The 22,656-nt window shown below is 33.7% G+C and overlaps 1 protein-coding gene across 3 annotated transcripts in view; it reads right to left on the bottom strand.

The window, feature by feature from the left end:
- AANATL7 (Arylalkylamine N-acetyltransferase-like 7) overlaps nt 1–22,656 on the bottom strand; it is an 88,148-nt gene that overhangs the window by 8,314 nt on the left and 57,178 nt on the right. For all 3 annotated transcript variants that reach the window (XM_074177184.1, XM_074177187.1, XM_074177186.1), the window contains 2 exons: nt 13,564–13,765; nt 328–597 (listed from right to left, as the gene is read on the bottom strand). In XM_074177184.1, coding sequence (XP_074033285.1) covers nt 328–597; nt 13,564–13,765 — 472 coding nt within the window. The remainder of the gene's footprint in view (nt 1–327; nt 598–13,563; nt 13,766–22,656) is intronic.

Here is a 22,656-nt window from a genome sequence, read left to right as displayed (position 1 = left end):
AACAACTGTAATTAATCTGATCTTTTAAAAATATTGGAGTCGATGGTATTCCTTCTATATCGCTGTTTTCAGACATTTTGATAATATAGGTAGGTAATATGAAAACTGATTTTGACAAATAAAGCAATTAGTTACTTAGGTTAGAATCTAGGACAAACAAAGGAACAGGATTCTTGATTGAAAAATTATTGGTTTCTATTGGTTGATAATCTGTATCGTTATGAAAAATCTGTATCATAATGGATATCATTATGAAACGGATTATGGTCATATAAGTGTATTGTTAGAGTACGGGTGTAGAAAAAATACATTATCTGCAATACTTACTTCAAAACCATATTCTTTGGCTATCATTTCACTCCTGGAAAATAGTTCTTTCGCCAATCCTCTACCCCTATACTTGTCATCGACTGAAAGTATTCGTAATTCAAAAATTTTCTCAACATTGTATTTCGTGAAAAGATCTAAGTCCTTGTTGACGTTATTTAGCAGTCCAAAAACTCTCTGATATTGAATGTTGTCAATAGACTTCATTTCTTCCAACGATTTCTCCACATCACCTTTTCTTGATATTCCATTCAGAGCAACACCCGCAATCTGAAATAGTAGAGTGTTAGAAACAGGGTAGCTAATAATATACAGACCTCTTTTTCATTTAATTGTTATCTTGGAAATGAAAATATTTACTACAAGTTTGGTGAGATCTGATGAAGATTGTTTGTTTGGGAATACAATCAAATTTTTGTTTCACTTTGTATCAGTGGCCATTTTTGAGATATCTGCAGAAAACTAAAATTGTCAGATTTTGCTTTTTGGCTACATCGTCTCCTTCGAAATTATTATAAAAATGAGACAAACAAACTCTTTGTGCTGTTTTTTATTGTTATCATCTATGAAAACTGACTTTCTGAAGGACTATCGTACACTGGATTCTATTTCCAACATTATTTTTCGATACGGACAACCAATTTTTTATCAACTTCAGTAGTTACTATTAGTCATTCTGCCATAATATATGTTTCATCATCATTTCAATGATATTAATGAATGATTGTCTTTTAACAGATAACTTCTCCATCGATTCCATTGGAAATTGAGGATTTTCTGAGTATCAATGGTGTTAGTGAAGTAATCGAAGACTACAGGCAACTAACAAAAGTCTTCATGGAAGAGAATTGCTATTAGTTAAACAACTTTTTCAAATGAATACAACTGTTTCTAAAGACAGCACGAAGACATGGCAATGGAAAACCCACTGTTCTCCTTACTAGCTAATCTCTTCATGAGCAGATTCGAATTGGAAGCAAAAATGTTAGATTAGTTTTCGCGGACTTGGATCCAATTTGCGATTTTTGATACAAAGAAACATGACTTTCTTTCAACTCTTAACAATAGACCCTCGAATATTAAGTTTTCATATGAAATTGAAAACAACAAGAAATAATCTTTCTCTTTTTTTTCCAATATAATCCAAGTTATATATATATATATATATATATATATATATATATATATATATATATATATATATATATATATATATATTTGTATAAAAATAAAAACAACAATAAAAATTAATTGGCGCGCCGGGGCGACTTCATTGATTGCAGTGGCGTATTTGCTTTTTCAGCTGCAGGAAAATCCGGAAAAACCTGCAGCACCACATCAACTGAAGATATTGATCTGCCAATGTCTTTCCTCTCTCTCTCATAAAACAAACTGTAGGGTGTCTCCAGAGGCTCCAATAGATTCAATACATCGCCAGAACACTTCGTGACACGACTATCGTCAAACTTAAACTAGTCCGTTTCGTCTTTGACCAAGGCGTAATAATGACCAAATTCAACGCCAGAACCACAGTGAACAATTACTGCATGAATATTATAACAGTGGTCTGCTAGATTGAAATGTTCATCTATTTCGAACCTCTGAAAGAGTTTCTTGCTTCCGTCAGAGGTTGAGTCTTGTTTGAAGATCATCACTGTTATTATTAGATGGATGTTTTAATGATATTAAGTAACCCCAGATTCAAGGTTTTGATGTCTATGTTAAGAATATATATATATATATATATATATATATATATATATATATATATATTATATATATATATATATATATATATATATATATATATATATATATATATATATATATATATATATATATATATATATATATATATATATATATATCATCATGCCTATTTCCAATAGGCATGATGATTTGATAATTTTTGACTCTAAAGGGAAAGTTGATTGATACAATTTTCATTATTATCAATATTAGTTTTGGTGTAGTTCCAGCAAGTTACTGTATATACTGCTGAGATTATCAATGTCAGTTCTCTTATTCATACAATTGAAAGACTTATTAATTTCAACCATTTCAAGAAAAAGGTGTTTGGAAATATTTTTTTCTGTATGTAAAACGGTGATATTAGAGTAATTTGGTTTATGTCCTGTTTCTATAGAATGTTGCGCTAATGCACATGATTTCTTATTAAGCTTTATATCACTTTTATGTGAAGTTATTCTATCTCTAAGAATTCTAGATGTTGTTCCAATATAATACAAATTACAATACAATTATAAATCACATTTGACTATATTGTAATTGTATTCCCATAATTTTAAAACAAATAACGATTTTTATTAAAAGTTTTAATTCATTATTCTTCTTTGTATCCAGTGAGGTGTCTACCTCTTTTAACTTGATGACTATTTTATTGTATTGACATGTTTCAATTGTTTAGATATAACATTCTTTTCGACACGGCCAACCTCACTAACAGTAAGTTGTATAAAAAAAAATTTTTATATCATTATTAAAATAAAAAAAACTTTTTCATATTGTATTATCACCATAAAACATTTGTAGCTTTTCCCTGAAGATGATAATAAATTTTATCGAAATATTGGAATAACTTGTGTTATAAGAGTACACTTCCGTTCTGCTGTTCACCCAAAGAAATTCCCAAGTTTTGTATATATATATATATATATATATATATTATCAGGGACATAGCTGAAAGCAACCGGTGTCCTTCAGATTCAATAGAAAGGTGAGTCATTTAGGAAACGTTAATATTGGGAAAATCTTCATAACTTTTCGAAAAAACATCAATTCAAAGTTCATTGACCTTTCGTATAAACCAAAATACACTAACGGATTAGATCCGATTCTGTTAATGAAAAATTGAACGTAAAATTAGCCTCTAAAACTTCTTGCTCACTCCAACAAATGTTAGGCAACCTTAGAGACAAGATGTTGAAAAATATAAAGTAAGAGATATATGAAATGAGCTGTGATGACCGTGACAAAAAATAAATCGTTCAGACTGAGCGAGCTATTAAAACTCTGTTCGAAGAACACATAGCACATATCCAATTATGAAGACCTACACGCTTTAGAAAACGGCCGTAGAATAAATGAAAACTGTCTAAAATTGTTGAGACTCGTACATGACACTGGAGTCATGTATGCTTTCGAAATTCCGGTAATAGCAAATGTAGCATGGGAACTAAGAACACCAAACAAGGTTCCTTTGTTTATTTTTATATGAATCGCTTTGTTGAAATTGCCAGGAACTTCCGCCCGAAATCATTCATGTGTGTCGGAAAGTGAATGTGTACCATGTTATAATAAATACATACCAAATATAGATCTAAGAACAGCGGCGGCTCGTCAGAGGAGGCAAGGAAGGCTTAGCCTCCACATAAAATTTGAGGCTATTCATCGCAGTAAATTAAAAGATATTGACAAATGATTATCATTATTTTTTCCTAAAAATGTTTGGTTATCATCACTTTACCATTGATTTTTATTATAATATAATATGCCCGAAAAAACACTATCACTCACTACGTTGCAAGGGAGCCAAGCCTCCGACCGCTTTAAAAAAAAACAGGTTCCACGAGACCGATCCAACCAGCGACATACGTCTCGAATTGTGATTTCAGTTGCAGAAATTATAGCGTTAGAGGAGGCTAGCCTCCAGTTGGTCTCCGTCAGTGTACGACTGCGTTTGTTTTCTATTTATTCGGACGGGATGCCGTGATGGACCGGGACTGAAAAATATTCGGTAAATCGTTTTAGTGTTTCTTGATAATATTTGTGTATAAAACAGGCAGTATTGCATTATAGCAGTGCTTTTTGGTAATATTTTTAATGTGTTTTCAAAGTGTTTTCTTTCAATTTCAAGGTGTTTTCAGGTTTTTACTTTTCGGTAAGTTAAAAAATCTGGCGATATAGTCGATTAGTTGCCAACAAATAATTTCAAGTCTTTATCTTATGATAATAAATTTCACATTATTAAAACTCTGAGAATGCCTTAACCAAATTTGATTTCAATTAAAACGTCAGATAATCGACAAAATCGAGGATTGAATATTAGTTGGTACGATAAATACGATTGGTTAATCGGCTCCATTAAACGAGAAAAAGTTTTTTGTTGGCCCTGTGTTTTATTTTCCGTACGAACCGAATATCAAACGTGGTCTAAAATAGGATACTTCGTTTTTAAACATTTACCTCGTTCTACAGAAAGACATTTTAAATCTAAGGAGCATATATTTTCGTCTTGTGAATTAAAATTGTTTAGCAAACAAAATATAGCAACAGCTTTAGATACAGCTCAATAGGTTAGGGAAAATCGGTCGAATTTGAAAAGAAATAAATCGATATTACGATTTATTTGGGTTCCCAAGAATTAGCTTTTCGTGGACAAGACGAAACCGGAGATTCGATTAATCGCGGCAATTACAAGGAACTTTTAATGTTATGGGGCAAATATGATTCACAATTTGGCACTTTTTTAAACGGTAGCGTTTTTTCGGACACCTCAAAAACCATCCAAAATGAGCTTATAGACAGTGTGGCATATATTATTGAGGAAAATATAAGCAAGGAGATTGAGAGTGTTTCTTTTTTTGCATGGGAAATTATTTGAACTACCTATATTACCTCTACCTACATCACAACTTTCAATCGTTTTTAGATATGTCAAAGATGGTAATGAGGTAGAACGTTTTATGAGTTTTCATGATGTTTCATCTGGGCGCACAGCTGACGATTTGTTTAATTTTTTAATTCGCACGTGTGACACCTATAATTTTAGGCAAAAGTTAATTGCGTAAACCTATGACCTGGGGGTGCGGTCATGACCGGCCATTTAAATGGTTTACAAACTGAAATAGACTCCATAGCTCCTCATGCACTTTTTACGCATTGTCATGCCCATGACCTAACTTTAGTATTAAGCATAGCGTGCAACAACACAAAAATTTTCGCGCCTCCGGCGGGCTTTTCTTTGTGTATATAGTCTTTATGACTTTAGCCTCCCCTGTTATCCAATGCACGAGCTGTCACTGTCTAGGAATTGGTGTAATTCATCTCCTGAAGACGTCAACTTGGTTGGTGAAACGTGTATCGAAAAGAGTGCAGCAGTTTTGTGTTAGAAAACAGTGCTTGTTTTGGAAACATGATTTTATGACCGACTGCAAAGTTTTGTACGAAACGATTTTTTTATCGTACTTGACAAATGAACTCAAGCTAAACAGTCACTAGAAATGATAGACATTTTTTATGTTTTAAAATATTATTATTTCTGTAATAATGATTTATCAACGATTCTTTACAGATTTTATTATTTGTTCATATTATACATATCCTAGGAATTTTTCTTTTAACCGATGAAAATGTGTATTTTTAATACTAACTATTATAAGCAGAAAATAAACGAATAGATTACAGTAATTGGCAATACAAATTACCTTCATTCAAAATCCATACTGAAATGAAATATAAATTGAGTGTTAATAACTGTCATCCAGATGTATGTCAATTATTTTCCTGTTCGAAATATTCAGTAACACATTTCTGTTCATTTTCAACTAATTACTTTTTCCTTCTTCGAAATGTTTCGACATTTTTTTGTATAAAGATAAGGGAATCAAAAGCCAAAATACTCTCCTCAAAAATATCCCGTGTCCACCAGTAGTACATATTCCATATGTATATATACAGCGTGACTCACGGTCGGTGGTAGCTTAGACGTTTCTGCAGGATTTTTCTGAACATTTCACATCTTACATTTCCTTACATGTTCTATCGATCTAAAATATTTTCAGCATTGCGGCTTTGCTACTTCCATCAAAAAGTTCTAGCAACTTCATTATTTTTAACAAATACCTCGTATATTACCACATTTTTGGAATCGCTCTTTTATTATAATAATTTTTTGTTGATAATTTTCTATACTATAAATAATTTGTGCAAAGCTTATTGATGAATCATCTGAAAATGGAATTTTTAACAGGTGATGATCGACTGTATTGCCAAACATGTGCCAAACTAACTGACTGTTATAAGGAAACAAGTATAGCTGAGGCACCCTCTGACGGAAGCAAGAAACTCTTTGGAAGGTTCGAAATAGATGAATATTTCAATCTAGCAGACCATTATTATAATATTCATGCAGTCATTGTTCACTGTGGTTCTGGCGTTGAATCTGGCCATTATTACGCATTGGTCAAAGACGAAACAGACTGGTTTAAGTTTGAGGATGGTTGTGTGACGAGCGATGGATTGAATCTATTGGAGCTTCTGGAGGCACCATACATTTTGTTTTATGAGAGAGAGGACATTGGTAGATCAAGATCTTCACATGATGTGGTGCTGCAGGTTTTTCCGGGGTTTCCTGCAGCTGAAAAAGCAAATGCGCCACTGGAATCGATGAAGTCGCCCCGGAGCGCCAATTAAGTCTCATCGTTGATTTTATTTTTATCGTTGTTGTCTTCAATATAATGATCATATGTGTGCTAAATATGGTCCAAAATATATCCCTAATTGAACTTACGTAAATCAGTACTCTCAATTGATGAAAAGTTGATAATTTGATGATAGTTTATACAAACTGGAAATATTCAATCAACACCAAAAAATCGTCTCCATATCATACAGGGCGTGCTAAAATTACTATTATTTCCATTATGCATAAAATTGGTCAAAAGTTCATTTTTTCGAATAAAACCTCTTAAATGTTGAAAAATGCTTCAAGATGATATATCATGTCCCTTTACCTGAATCATAAAGTTTTCTTAATAAAGTCACTTCTGGATTTTTTTTTAAGAATTTGGTTTTAGGTGGCAGTGGAATTATCAAACTGATATGCAAAATGAATGCAAATATTAATTATTCAAACGAAGTTTTTATGAAATCATTCATTATACACGGACAGAGTAATCAAACCATTGTCAGAATTTGCAGAAAATTCAACCAAATGTATCCTGAATTAACAAAAATAATTTGGAGCGACGAATCAAAATTTACGAGGGATGGCATTTTTAATAGAAGGAATAAACATTTTTGGGCTGATCATAATCTGCATTTGACAAAAGAAATGGGTTTTCAAGAAAAATTTTACCTTAATGTTTTCTATTTTTTGAAGAAAAATAAAATAATATTTTTTTTATTTTTGAAGACTCAGTAAATGTAGAGAGATATCTCCAAATATTAAGGACGACTGTTACCGATTTCTTCTAAAATTTGGCTTTAGAGGAATATAGAAGCGTCAGCTCATTGTACCCAGGAAGTTTCCAGGAAACTTTACGAAATGTTTGACGATCGTTGGTTCAGGCGTCTAGGACCGTGGAATTGGCCACCAAGATCACCCAATCACACCACTTCACTTTTTATGCAACCGCAAGTCGCGTACAAAAAAACATTTTATAATGTTTAGAATGTAATGAACAACATTTCCAGCATTTATTATAAAAATGTGACATTTGTTATTTTTAATCATCCTAATTCTGTAATTTTCTGTACTTTCACATGTTATAGCCGAGAAAATCTCACTTTTTACCTAGAAATCCCCGATGTTTGGTACAATTGTTTCCTGGAAACTTTCAACCAAAGTTAAGAAAATCATTATGTAACCTTACAAACTTCCTCTCGTTCAATGGTGTTAATTCAGGATACATTTGGTTGTATTTTTCGCAAGTTCTCACAACGATTTGATCACTTTGTTCATGTGTAATAAATAATTTAATACGAACTTTATTTGAATAATCGATATTTGTATTTATTTTGAAAGATGCTTCGCAACACTGTCGATAACGACAAATTACTTATGAAATTACTTATGAAAGTAACCAAAATGTTATAAGCTTGATAATTCCACTGCTATCTAAAACCAAATTCTTGAAAAAACAATGTTTCCAGAATAAGTGACTTTATTAAGAGAACTTTATGATTTAGGTATAGGGATATGATATATCATCTCAAAGCATTTTTCAACATCTTTCAATTTATCGAGTAATATACAGGGGGTTCCATTCAAAAAAATGAACTTTCTACCACTTTTAGCACGCCCATCAACCACAACTACCGCCGATTCTAAATAATACTGGATAGTTGAATATTCCACCATACTGCAAGCACTCAATGCAATGTCACGAATTAAATGATTTTTATCACTTTGGACTCTTTATGATTTCTCAGAACTGTAGTTCTCATTGTTGAAAAGTTCACATTTGATGTATGCTCCAACTACTTCCGAAGTTAGCAGAAGCCTTTGGTAAATAAAATCCAACACCTACCATGCTGAGTTTTCATTATTGAATGCGGTAGGTAGCTAAAAAATTTATATTGTCCGCATCCAATAAAACCTAATGAGAAATTCCTTTATAGAAAATGGATCGAAAACGTGTTTCGCACAGGAAGGTATAATTAGTTTTCCTATAACTTCACTTCAATAAATAAGCGAAGAGATGAGAGAATTGGAAAATGATTATCCAATCTACGCGTTCTTTTCCATAAGGCTCGATACGGCGTCCTTGGTATTCCCCTGTTATTCATCACTCGTTCAATAATCCCGAATGCTGCAAATTCCGGAATCCTGGAATTGGATCATTCAGAATTCTCTCAGATATATCTCCAGTGAAACTGACAGAAACGAAGGATTCATTACGTGCCACCGATTGAGAATGTTGGTATGTCAGTAAGTATTAAAAATAAGATGGCTATGATTGAAAAAACGTGAAGTGCAGAAAACAATATATGATAGACACGAAAGAATCAAGGAGACATGTCTGGATGATAATTATTGATCAACGCATTTTTCATTTACTGCCCACTTCGACTTTTTTCTGTTGTTTCTATTCCTCTGGTGTAAAAACTATCATTTCTCTTTATATATACAGGTGTTATTCATTATTTGTTATGATCATAACTTTCCTTTCTAATTTCATGCTAATTGAATTATGCGACTGCAGCATCTATAACATTTTCTTCCACTTCAACTTCTTCACACGCTGTAATGAACCAACATTCTCAAATACTTTCTCTTGTCTTCCATTTCTTCCCCATTTTTTTTCAAAAGTTTAATACATTTTACATATCTGAAGACATACTTCTCATTCGTTGGAATAATCTGAATCTGGAGTGTGAATCAGTTATACTCATCGCTCATGTGTTTTATCAGCCATTTTTTCCTCTTTTCTGAATATTTTACTTTTGCCTTTTTCATTGTTTCTGATTTTCTGTCGTTAATTTTTGTTCTCCCAATTTTTGGTGTTTCTTATGATCATGCCTTGCTTTCCGTTAACTGTATTATGTAATTCCAGCATTTATAACCTTTTTTGAAAAAAACTTCTTTTCGCGCGCTCGACTTGGGGAGTAGGTTGGTGAATGCGTAACAGGATCGTTACGGAAAGTGTGATCGGGCCAGGCGAACGTTGAAGTGGAAGTTCTTTACTTGGTAAGTAAGCTGGTCAATGAGTGACGAGAGCGGCGTTACGAAACATGTGATCGGGCAAGGCGAACGTTGAAGTAAAACTTCTTTACGCGCGCGTGACTTGGGAAGTAACCTGGTGAATTCATGATGGGACTGTGTTACGAAGTGTGATCGGTAAAGACGACCTCTTATGTGGTAGTCACTGTATGCAAAATACTGAGGCATAAATACAATTAAATTGAATATTCTTTACTGTCAAATTCTTATGAAAATTGATAACTAAAGACCAGTCGCTTTGCTATTGGTGGAATAAAAAATCATGGAGAAAGTCGTAAACCACTATATCCTCAAATATTTGGAGGTCTTCAACATCTTGAGCGATCATCAATATGGTTTTCGGAAACAAAGTTCAACAGGCCACCTTATATCATATGTAACCCATATTTGGAATAACGCAAACGAAAAATATGAAGAATCAAGAGCTGTTGCGCTTGATATTTTTAAGACCTTTGACCGTGTATGGCATGAGGGTTTGCTGGCCAAACTTTGATGCTATGGCTTTTCAGATCATTTTTCTTCAAACAGATGAGTATCGATAAGATTGTTGGAGGTTAAAATGGACACCAATATGTCTTGGCACAATCATGTCGCTGGAATTGTAAAGGCTGCATCTCAAAAGCTTGAAACACAGTTCTGAACCAGAAAACTGTACACACTTCAGCAACTTTTGATGAAAAGAGCCATCCGCCTGATTGGAGACGCGAACAGCACGTGCAACTTTGATGCCTGGAATATCGGAGAAAAGTTGGAATTTGTCTCTCTTCTATACAGGGTATTCCGTATTAGATGGTCTATTAGACGTATCTAGAGAACAAAAAAAGATGAGAGTTTTAAATTTTGATTACTGATGTAAATGGTTGTGATCTATCGTTTGAAAATATTTTTATCACCGCAATGTTGCCACATCTACATGTAACAGACATCAACTTGGAAATTTCAAATGGAACACCTTATATACTATATCATTTATGAATTCTGCATCAAAATCTAAATTACTTTTGTCGAACATGTTCTAAACTTATCTATCATCGTTTTTAAAATATTATTTATTTTTTAATTTTTTTGGCGAAAACATGGTATTTTTAATATTCAATATAGCATGAATTAACGGATACATCGAACTCAACTTTCGGCAACATTGAGATAAGATATGGTGGTTGTTATTTCAGAATGGAACTCTGATTTTAGTTTATACATAGTGTCTAAAAAATACGTCACAATTTGTATCTTCGATAAACGACCATAACTAAATTTTTTCAAATAGAACACTCTGTATATTATTAAATTTTCGAATTCAGTCAAGTAATGTGAACAACTTCAATCGATTATGTCCTATACCTATCTATGACCGTTTATGAGTTATGAATTCTTCTATAATTTTTTTGCTTCTACACAAATATAACATTTCAATGCAAAATTCGGTGAAAAATGTATTATTGAACATATCGAATAATGAATAATGACTTTACATTAGTCCAGTAGGGTTTAATGGAATACATGAATGAAATTTCATACTGGGTGTATGACAAACATTAGATACTATTTCGACACAATTAGCTTCGCAATTATTTGACATTTGATACTGATATGACAAAAATTCAGTAGCTCCTGTGCTTGAAATGCTGACCATTTACTTGCAAGCATTGATGGGTTTATGTTATTACGGGATCAGTCGTAGCTCTGTGGATTTCCGACGGCTTGATTTCCTCGACGACATATCTAACTCAATCTTTCAGTTCCTGTTTCGTATTGATAAGTTTTCTATTATACCTTTTCTTTGATTTTTCCCCAGAGGTGAAAACCTAGGGTAGTCAGATCCGGTGATCGAAGCGGTCAAATCCAAGGACCCAAACGACGTATCCACCGATCTTCGAACATATCGGTTAGTTTCCTACTCACTTCACGTGTACAATGTTCAGGAGCTCCATTCAACTATTACCAACAATTCCGAGAAATGTCCATGTATGTCTTAAAGGAGTGAATTTTCGAAGACCCGATACCTACGCTGAAATTTTAAGATGTGTGTATTATACATTTTTGATTTTTAATTTCATCAGTTCGAATTTCCACTGTCTGATATTATATAAAATGATTTGAAATCCCTGAAATAACTAAAAAGAAAAATTAAAAAATTAAAGAAGAAGAATAATAATGAATAACTGAAAAAACAATTATATCAAGCAAAAAGCCTGAAATGAAATACAAGTAAAATTGAACAAATTGAACAGAAAATAAATAAAATAAGATTTAAAAGTTGAGAGATTCCAAGCCGAATTAATTCACGACGTTTCAATTGTTAGTATCCACAATCGTCTTCGGGTGATGACTGGCCAGTTATCACTCGGAGACGATTGTGGATACTAACAATCGAAACGTCGTGAAGTAACTTGGCTTGGAATCTCTTAATTTTTTTATTTCATTCTATTTATTTTTTGTTCAATTTGTTCAATTTTACTTGTATTTCATTTCAGGTTTTTTGCTGAATATAATTGTTTTTTCAGCTATTCATTTTTATTCTTCTTCTTTAATTTTCTGATTCTTCTCTTTTGATTATTTCAGGGATTTAAAATCATTTTATATAATATCAGACAATGGGAGTCCGAACTGATGAAATTCATCATGAAACATTGTCATTCACTTTCAAATAAACTTTTGATTTTATTGCAAATTTTATGCTTGCATAGGAGCAATTTTTTTAAAGATAGTTCATATTTCATAAACGGTCAGAAATAGGTATAGGACATAGTCGATCAAAGTTGTTCACATCGGTTGGCTGAATTCAAAACTTGAATAATATACAGGGTATTCCATTTGAAAAAAATAGTTATGGTCGTTTATCAAAGATACAAATTGTGACGTATTTTTAGACACTCTGTATGGAATAAGATTCGAATTTCGTTACAAAATAATAACCACCATACCTTATCTCAAAGTTTCCAGAATTTGAGTTTGATGTATAGATTAATTCATGCGATATTGAATATCAAAAATACCATGTTTTTGCCAAAAAAAATTACAGAATAATTCAAAAATTCAAAAATGATATAATATATAGCGTCTTCCATTTGAAATTTCCAAGTTGATGTCTATTAAATGTAGATGTGGCAACAATGCGGTGATGAAAATATTTTCGAACGATAGATCACAGTCACCTACACTGGTAACCAAAATTTCAAACTCTTATCTTCTTTTGTTCTCTAGATACGTCTAATAGACCATCGAATATGGAATACCCTGTATGCAGATACTTTCACGGGAAGTGTTCAAGTGACTTGGCACATTTGATTTCACCAAGAGCAGGTTATATCAGAAATACGCGACGGACTGTGTCTGCTCATTGTTTCGAGGTTCAACTCAGTACACTTCGAACTACACTGTTCAACAACTCTTTCATCTCCACCGATTCAAATCCAATGTGAATCGCTACTTTCTCACAGGCACCGCTCTGAGAGCGCCTTGAAGATTTTCCTGTTGTGCTTGTGTTTTGTCCTTTAAAAAAATTAAATATTGAAATTCCAAAGTAATATGGGGTGGTGATAAATGATTGTAAAAAAAAAGAAACGAATTTCCAATATCATAATGAGACCGATAACGCACAAAATAAGTCATATAACAATATCTGCCTGAAGGTATTCTTGAACTGAGTAATAACATTGGCTGATTAAGAAATGCTCCAAGTCATTTTTGTATGCCGTTGGTTTTGATGGTATCAGATAGTTCATTGTCGTTTTCAGATATACAGTGAATAAAAATATATCTTCACTTACCTCTTTTGTCTTTGCATCCATAGCCATTAAAGACATTCCCTCTTCCAAAGTGTGAAGGTCATACTTTTCCAAGAGTTCACAAGGTTTCCCACGGACACTCAAGCCAACCGATGCGTTCAATGGTTCATCAGGAAAACTGTTCCGCAGATGTTTAATGACTTCATCGAATTTAGGGCCGGAAATGAGGCCGTATTCCATTTTCCTGTGAAATTAAACTTGTCATTAGGGCAGGTCAAATTGGTTGGGCGCTTGGAGTATTTATTGGATTTCTCTCAGGATGGAGGTCTGCAAATGACATTCTGAAATGTATTCTGAATAAATAGTAAACCAAGTGAGAACGAAAATAAAATATAGTGTGAGTCATGTCGAGCTCTCATTACAAATATGAGATGACGGAGTGAAGTTGTCGAAACGTGTTTTAAATAAAAGTTTTGAATATCGATAAATCGGACTTTATTGAAATATACACAAATATTCAGGGTACCTATCTAATGAAAGCGTACGTATCGAAGTTGGCTTTTTTAATGGAATGAGATATATTGCTTCCCATATTCGTATTTCGCCAAAAACTGATTCTGAAAAATATAAGATTCTAGTGTTTATACCACACGGTTCAGAAGGAATGTTGAAAATAACGTACAGAAGCTGACCTATCCAATGATTTTCGTTTTCAATGAAAACTCTATCGTAGATTCGGCTTTGTTACGGAGATATTCTGGAACTGCAGTTTTTTCATTATTGAATAATAATTTGACCACAATATTTCTCCTAATACTGAATGAATTATGAGATGGAAAGAATTTATTTTCGATTTTTCCAGATGAAACAATATATACTTTCAAGATCACTATTTTTCGGATCTGAAGGCCATCGATATTCGGAATTTCTTTCTGACGTTTCGCTGCCGGGAGTGGCTAGCTTCTTCAGAGGCTCATACATCCTGATCTTTTTCTCCGATGACTGGATATTACGGCTGCATAAAGCGTATTTATGTTGACAGGTAGTTTGGTGTACTAATATAGGTTGTTCACGTTAAGAAGAGAATGACGTCACAAGATGACAAGTTACGGCGTTGCCAACATGTGCACTATTTCGAACTTTCAAATTTTGTTGTACTGTTGATATGTTTTATTGCTATTATCCTTACTTACTTTTAGTATTTGTTGAGACTGTTTCGACAATGCTTTAGGCATATTGAATATACATAGGTCTTATCAAAAGAAATGATTAGTTCTGAAAAGAAAAGGAGGACTGACATTTCTCAAGTTTTTTTTCGATTCGGCTACGTCTGAAATTTCAGTTGAGCAACTTACAAAATGAAATTTTACTAGTTTCATTGCTGTTGAACGTATTTCAGTGGGAATTTTAACGTTGTTATGTTGGATATACACCATTACCAAAAATGACGTCAATCTCTTTCTAACGTGAACAGCCTATACCTGTACCTGGATAGTTGTCAATAACATTCGTCGACCTTTTTCTGCCTGCCGTCATGCTGTTTGCTATTCTTGAACTTGTTAAAATGGGATTCGATATTCGGTTGAGATTCACAGCTTCTCCTCTTATGTTGAAATTATCCGTATGTTCGTGGATCTCTATTGCCTCCCGTACCAATCGGCTATGGTATCCCTGGTTGGGGGGCAAAGAGTTTCGTATTTTAAAAAAAAATCCTGTGGTTTTCTGCACTGGGTGCATGCTCCGACACAGCTGACTTTTCCATGTGGCAGCTGAAAAAGCTAGCCACTCGCGCCAGTGAATCAGAAAGACATTCCAAAAATCGACGGCCTTCCAACACGAAATAAGTCATTTCCTGGCTGAATCGGTTAACCTCCTAGGTTTGTTAGCAGGATGAAGAAATGAGAAGCTCTTGTTTGTGATCCGATGTTACAGATAGAATAGTTGAGGTCATTTAGTCGATGTCCATTCCCTCTGTAGACTCAAGGTCAGATTCTTTGGTTACTTCATGGTCCACAAAGGGTCTCATGAGTATTTAGGGAAAGGAAGTCCATCACGGTAGTATTCCTCATTACCGTGATATGGCTTTCTACGACAAGAGGGCGTTCGGTATCTCAAAGGCTCCACACTGAGTGGGATCAGAGTCGCTAACGCTGCTGCAAGGCTTTAGAAACTCCACCTCTTCTATAGACCAAACCCGTTTTGAATTCTACCAAAAAAAATTTTATTATGAAACATTTAATGAATATTACTGGAGTTTTATCTCAACACCAAATCGTTATTTTTACACCTCGACACGTGTTTCGATTACCAAGTGATCATCTTCAAGAGAAAGAGAGATTAACATTTTTCTTGGAGATGATCACTTGATGATCAAAACACTTGTCGAGGTGTTAAAATAATGGTTTGGTGTTGGGATAAAACTCCAGTAATATCAGTTACTACACCAGAGGTTGCGGTGGAGGTTCGAATAGACCCACTCACTTTGGACCTAACCTAGCCCTAACACCAAAGGTTCCAAACAGTGCATCACAAGTAAAAAATTAGTAATACTGAAAACCTTGGCCGCGAAAATCTTCACCATTTAGTCACTATATTTTTATTTGAATAAGTGATTTATCTTTGCTAAGTTCTTTTGAAAAATAGGGGGTTGATTGAAATATAGTAAAAAATATATTATTTTCTATACTGAACATCTTCAACAAAAATTTCGAGAACAAAATTGATTCGAGACAAATCAAAAGATCAACCCTACAATTCATTTCGAAGACTATACATTGATAACGTGGTATAAAAATAATTGGAAATACTTATAGGAAAACACTTTAAAAATGAGTTGACATCGTCAAATGAGTTTTTTTGGGATCAATAGTACCAAAAATGTTGATATCAGGTTACCTAGTTTGAGAAAGCTATTGTATAGCAAAACACGTGTCGCGGTTTTTGTAAAACCTTTTATAGTGGAAATCAAACAATAAATTGTATTCCTGAGTTTTAGTATGGTTTTCCATCAAGTATCGGTCAGTTCTATTCAATTATAATATAGAACCTTATAAACCTTATAAAATGAGATTTCCTATAGAGAAATTGTGATTTTTTTCGAATACTGAATCCTCTAGTATCTCAGTCAAATTACTTTTCAAAAAAATGCAGTGCTCACTCTTCCAAAATCTTCTTCTGAAAAGAATAACTTTGTCAATAAAATTATTTTCGAAATTTGTTTCAGTCATTTTTCATTAACTAAGTTACTGGAACCCCTAGTAAAACTACTTATACAAGTCTAAATTTTTCAAACAATTTTTCTCAGAAAAATAAAATATAAGGTACTTTAGTTGGAAAAATCAAGAAACAATGGTTTCAGAAAAAAAATCTGTTCAAATTATTATCCATAGATAAAAAAAAGATCATTTCTGAATCGTTTGGTATGCATAGGAATTATTGCATGTATTTCAAAAGTACTTTTCTGAAGACGAAACTTGAAGATTAATACATTTTATAAAAAACTAACTTTGTTATGCCAAATTTCTACTTGGTAGGCACCTCATATAGAAACCTCAGCATATCAATATTTTTGATACCTACACTCCTTCATTTCAATTTTCCATTGCAAAATTGATGTAGTAGTAGCTTCATTGAAAAGTTTATCCAGTCAACTTTCTAATGTGTTAAACCCTAAGGTAGCGTCCTAATCAGTGTTTCTGACTTTCAATTCTGTTCTGTTTAAAAATCTGTTTTTCCGTTAATCATGTTGTTCCGTTGTTGATGAAATCCAAATTTCATCATTCATGAGTTTCAGAAAATTGTTGATATCAAATCGAAAATTGTATGCTTCAAGTCACATCCCTTTACCATCGACATTTAATTTCTTGGTGTGAAATTATATCAAAAATATTAATTAAATTTTGCCAAAGCATGCCAGAAAAATTGACTTTAGAGAAACAATATAGCCATCATTGAGAAGATTTTTGGGAAATATTCTTCTATGCTAGACTTAATCAGACGATTTCCTAACATATGCTGGACTTGTTAACAAGCAATGAGAACCAGTTCACATATCTCATTGTTGGAAGAGATAAATATTTCGAGATTTAAGTTCGAAATATTTATTTTCTTATACCTATGTATCTCTCCTCAATTCAGTTTTAAGAAAAGTTTTGAACTCTGTTTGACTATTGGTATATGGGAACCAGGAACAGCTGTAACTAGTTAACGACGGTTTCATACATGCAGTCTAGCCGCGTTGAAATTCATCGATTCCCAGACACTTCGCGGGAATAACCTCTGTGAGGTATCTTATATGTATGTCGGTTATAATTCAATATCCAGTATGGTATTAGCCAGGGAAGTAGTTGTTTTCCGACAGGCATTTACCATAACCTACGGTGTAAGTAGTTGGGAGAGATGAATATTTCAGATTTTATTTTTAATATTTATATTCTTCTTCCATGCATGAAAAACAGTTTCACAACAAAGTCTCACGAATAAGTCCAAAATGAAACTAAAAACTAAAACATTAATGTCAATACCTGTTGTAAATTTTTGTTTCAATAGGACATCTCTTTCAACATGACTCACAACAATAGTTTAACTTATTTGAGTTATACACCGGTAATGGATTAGTGATCAATTAATTTAAGAACACGAGCGGCGATTCTAAAACTCCGATATTCGTAGTAAAGACGTGGACATTAAGATTGATTATATGAACTTTTCCATACGAAAGGCGCCAACAAGACAGGGAATAGCTTTCCTTTATGTTACCAAGGAAGCACATCACAAACAATATGATTCTGCTTATTTACGATTCATATCGATTGGTAAGAAGCATTAGGCTCAAAAAATTAATACTGCCATTGTGGCAGTGTGGAATTTTAAGTAACTAACAAAATACCGAAATATGAAGCAGAATTATTTTATGTGAGAAGAAAATGAACAGGAAACAAATTAAATTCACCCTACAGATTAAAATTAACAACATTCACTTACTCTCTGAAGTCAACATCGCTAATACACATTGACAAATAGAGTGAAGCATGTCAAGAGGAGTGAAATACGTGATACTAGATAAGACCAGTAGCTTTTGAGTATCAATAATGAAAATTATATATCAGTTATCAGTATATTGAGGAGAATGCTGCTAGAATTGGATTGAAACGAGAAAAACAGTAGCAACTTCAACAACTGGAGAAAATTTGGGAAATCTAAAATGAAGTGCAGAATGTCTGACGTAACAACATTGATATTATATACGGTGATTCACCCTCAACATTGGGATCTCCTGAGCTACATGAGATATATCGAAACTTAAATTGGGGTAAAGTTGAATTATTTTGTGCTCAACAAAATACTGTTTTGAAACTTTCCGGAATTATCCGGAACAACTGTTTTATTTTTTTCTAGCGTTATTTGACAACATAACTCAAAACCATAGCTCACTTCTTCCTCTAATTCTCCATATTCTATAGTGGAAGATCTGTGGTGATATATGACTGAAATTGTTATAGTAATACTTACTGAAATCGATACAAACATATGTCCATATCAATCAAATAAAAATGGTTTATGGAATCCAATTGAAGAAACATTACATTTCAAAGTTCATATGAAGTTATAACAAACACGAAACAGCAGTTTTCTCCCAATTTATTTACTTCAAAAACAATTTACTATGGATTAGTACAATCACAACGTATTTATGGAAATACAGCGTTTAACTAAATAAGCGTAAAACATTTAAGGAGGTGATTCCTCATCAAAAAAAAGATAGGATCTTTTATATAAAGAAATTTCATTGGAGCATCCCTTGTTTAAGACACAGCCCCTTGAAGGGGGTACACAAAGTTTGTATAACAATTTTTTTCACAAGCACTAAAAAGTTACAATATTGAGAATAACCTGAAGTTTTGTACTACCAAAAAGACACTTATCCAGAAATGTATTTGGTTTACCCCATGGTTGTATGGGGTGGAAAACGCAACCCCTAAAATTTATTTCCAATGTAACTTTTTGTCTTAATATTTGTTTGCCATTCAAAAATTCATTTCCGATAGCCTGTTTCATTCTAAACAAAGAATGTTTCTTGGGTTTTTTGCCCAAAATAAACCAGTTCGCAGCAAAAAATTATTTTACGAACAACTACAGAGATACATCGTCATAAATAAGAAAATACGAAACTAATCTATCTAGTAGGTCGCTATTAGCGATAGTGACAATTAAATTGGTATAATGCTGTCAGTTTGTGAATTTTCGAAATTGAATCAATACTAATTGTATGTTGTTGTTCCGTTCTTAATTTGTTACTTTAATAATTCACTTGTTATTAAAATGGCATACACAAATGAGGAAATGACTGATATGCATTACGTTTACGGTCTGTCGCAGGGGAATGGGTTAGAAGCTTCTAGAAGATATGCTGCAATGTATCCTCAACGTCAGCATCCTTCACATAGAATATTTGCTCGACTTCATCAACGATTACCAGAATATGGTTCATTCGACAAAAGAACGCAGGATTGTGGTCGCCATCGAGAAGTACGAACACCACAGCTTGAGGAAGCAGTACTTAATTTGATTGAACAACAACCTACTACCAGTACTAGAAAGATTGCTTTCCAACTAAATGTTGATCATATGACGGTATTTCGAATTTTACAGGAACAACTCTTATACCCTTACCATCTGCAATGAGTACAGGCACTGTTACCGCGAGACTTTCCGAACCGTCTTGAATTTTGCAACTGGATGCTGGAAATGATTAGAAGAAATTGTGACTCTCTAATTCACAGACGAATGTAGTTTTTCTCGAGACAAGATTATTAATTTTTTTAATTACCACATATGGGCTGATGAAAATCCTCTCGCTATTGTCGAAACTAACCATCAAGAACAGTTTTCTCCTAACGTGTGGCTCGAAGTTATTGGGGATGATTTAATTGGGCCTTATTTTCTACCTCCTCGATTAAATGGTGAGGCATACGTTCAATTTTTAAGAGAAGTGCATCCAGTACTACTAGAGGAAGTTCTTTTGGGCGTCAAAAGGGATATGTTTTACATGCATGATGGGGCTCCCGCCCATTTTAGTCAAGTAGCACGTCGGCATTTAACTGAAACCTATGCAAATCAGTGGATAGGTCGAGGAGGACCACAGAACTGGCCAGCTTGATCCCCGGATCTCAATCCTCTCGATTCCTCTATTTGGGGCCATTTACAGCATTTGGTTTATCGTACTCCTGTTCACGATGTAGAGGACTTAAGAAACCGCATCATCAATGCATGCAGGGTAATCAGAGAGACTCCAGGAATATTTGAGCGAATACGTGGCTCAATGCGCCGACGTCTAGAATCATGCGTAATGTCTGAAGGTAGACATATTGAACATTCACTATGATTTCTACATGTTGTGTGTTTTGTTATTAATAAATCAGTTTTGTTTATTACCCTTTAATCGTTTAATGCAGGTACTAACTACAAAGTAACAATAAATCCAGTTCGCATTTATGATGATGGCGCTATGATAAGCCAAGGTCTTCAATGTTATTGAAGAAGACTCCATGCATTGGCTTATCCTTGTGTTTCCGCAGAAGTGAGGTGATCTCTGCGGCTTTTATATGAGCTTTTTGCTGAAAGGGTTCCAACCAGAGTTGTGGTAACCTCATTCAGTGTCGAAAACTGAACCAAGTTCTTCAGCTGCTCGGGCAGCTGCCCTGAAGAGAAATGCTCCAATTCCTGCTACTTATGGTCACGGACCATGTAGAGAAGGGGATCCGAACTCCTTTTACAGGCTATATCCAGTACCATTCTGTCATGTAGACACTCCAAACTCAAAAGTTACGAATAGAAGCGGTAAAACCAAAACACGTGAAACAACAATTTTACTTCAACAAGGTTTGAGCCTTATGTCCATCCCGTGTTCCCGTGAGGGAAATATTCATACTTATTCATACTCGAACTTACTCTTTGAAGACAGCTAATTTCAACAATGCATTTGTAGTTCAGCCTAGCACCACTGATAAGACCTATGGCAGAATGTGGAATATTTATGCTTATTCATACTCGAACTTACTCTTGAAGACAGCTAATTTCAACAATGCATTTGTAGTTCAGCCTAGCACCACCAATAAGACCTATGGCGGGATATAATACGCTAAGTAACATACTGAGGATTACGAATCCTTTGTTTTTAGACTCTGGTTTCCTCCGAAAGAGAGAGCAGTTAAAAAAATGGTCTGTTTTTCCAAGTAATTCATCAAAAAATCAGAATGAAATTTTCAATTGATAGTTTATTTACTGTGAAAGAGTGTTGAGAGTCAGTGATACATGAGTCACTTTTCCCTCTTTGGAAATCGACTTTTCAAAATTAATCAATATAGTAATTTAAAGAAAAACGTTAATGATCAAACACCGGACATCCGTATTTCCGACCTGTCATCGGTGGTGATAGGCAAATTCATTGTTGGACTCAACTTTCGATTTCAATGCCGAACTATGACATCGGTCGTCAAATGAGACATCGCTTTCTGGAGTCCTCTGTAGCTATTAGTTTAGGGCACTACATGAAATCAGCTCAAAAACTTCAGAACAAGTGATCTGTCCCAAATTGTATATCTTATGAAAAAAGAAAATCATGATCAACAATGAGCAACAAAACTATATTACATTATATCTAATGAAGAAATAAAGAAGTTCTATTCAGTTTGGTATGAGATAAATTCATTAGAATCACTTCATGGGGACACGTCCATCATAAAGTTAAAATCCGTTATTATTCATTATTCACAGCGACTTAAAAACGTTCCACGTTAAATGAATACGATAAACTTGTACTAACAGAAATATAAATTGTCAAACTCACCCAGAAACTTTAAGAAACACGAGCAATCTCAGATTTATAAGGATGAAAAACTTCCCTACAGATAACTTCAAACTACAGCCGTATACTGAAATTCAACCACCGTAACTCAACGCGAACCGTGAATTTTATCCCTGTTCCCTATCCCCGGTTGCTTCTAGCAACGCCCAGCAATCGTTTTCCAGGCACGGATTAAATTCAATTGCTTTCATCTCTTTTAAAATTAAACGAGTACTCTGACGACGTTTGGAATATACCCATTCATATCAATTAACCAATTCATATTCATT

The sequence above is a fragment of the Leptinotarsa decemlineata genome, unplaced genomic scaffold, assembly GCF_025532065.1.
Source record: "Leptinotarsa decemlineata unplaced genomic scaffold, Ldec_3_MD MMD2_tig00002159_RagTag_RagTag, whole genome shotgun sequence".
Lineage (NCBI taxonomy): Eukaryota > Metazoa > Arthropoda > Insecta > Coleoptera > Chrysomelidae > Leptinotarsa > Leptinotarsa decemlineata.
Note: the sequence above shows the minus strand (reverse complement) of the source record. Positions and strands in the feature narration are given on the sequence as shown.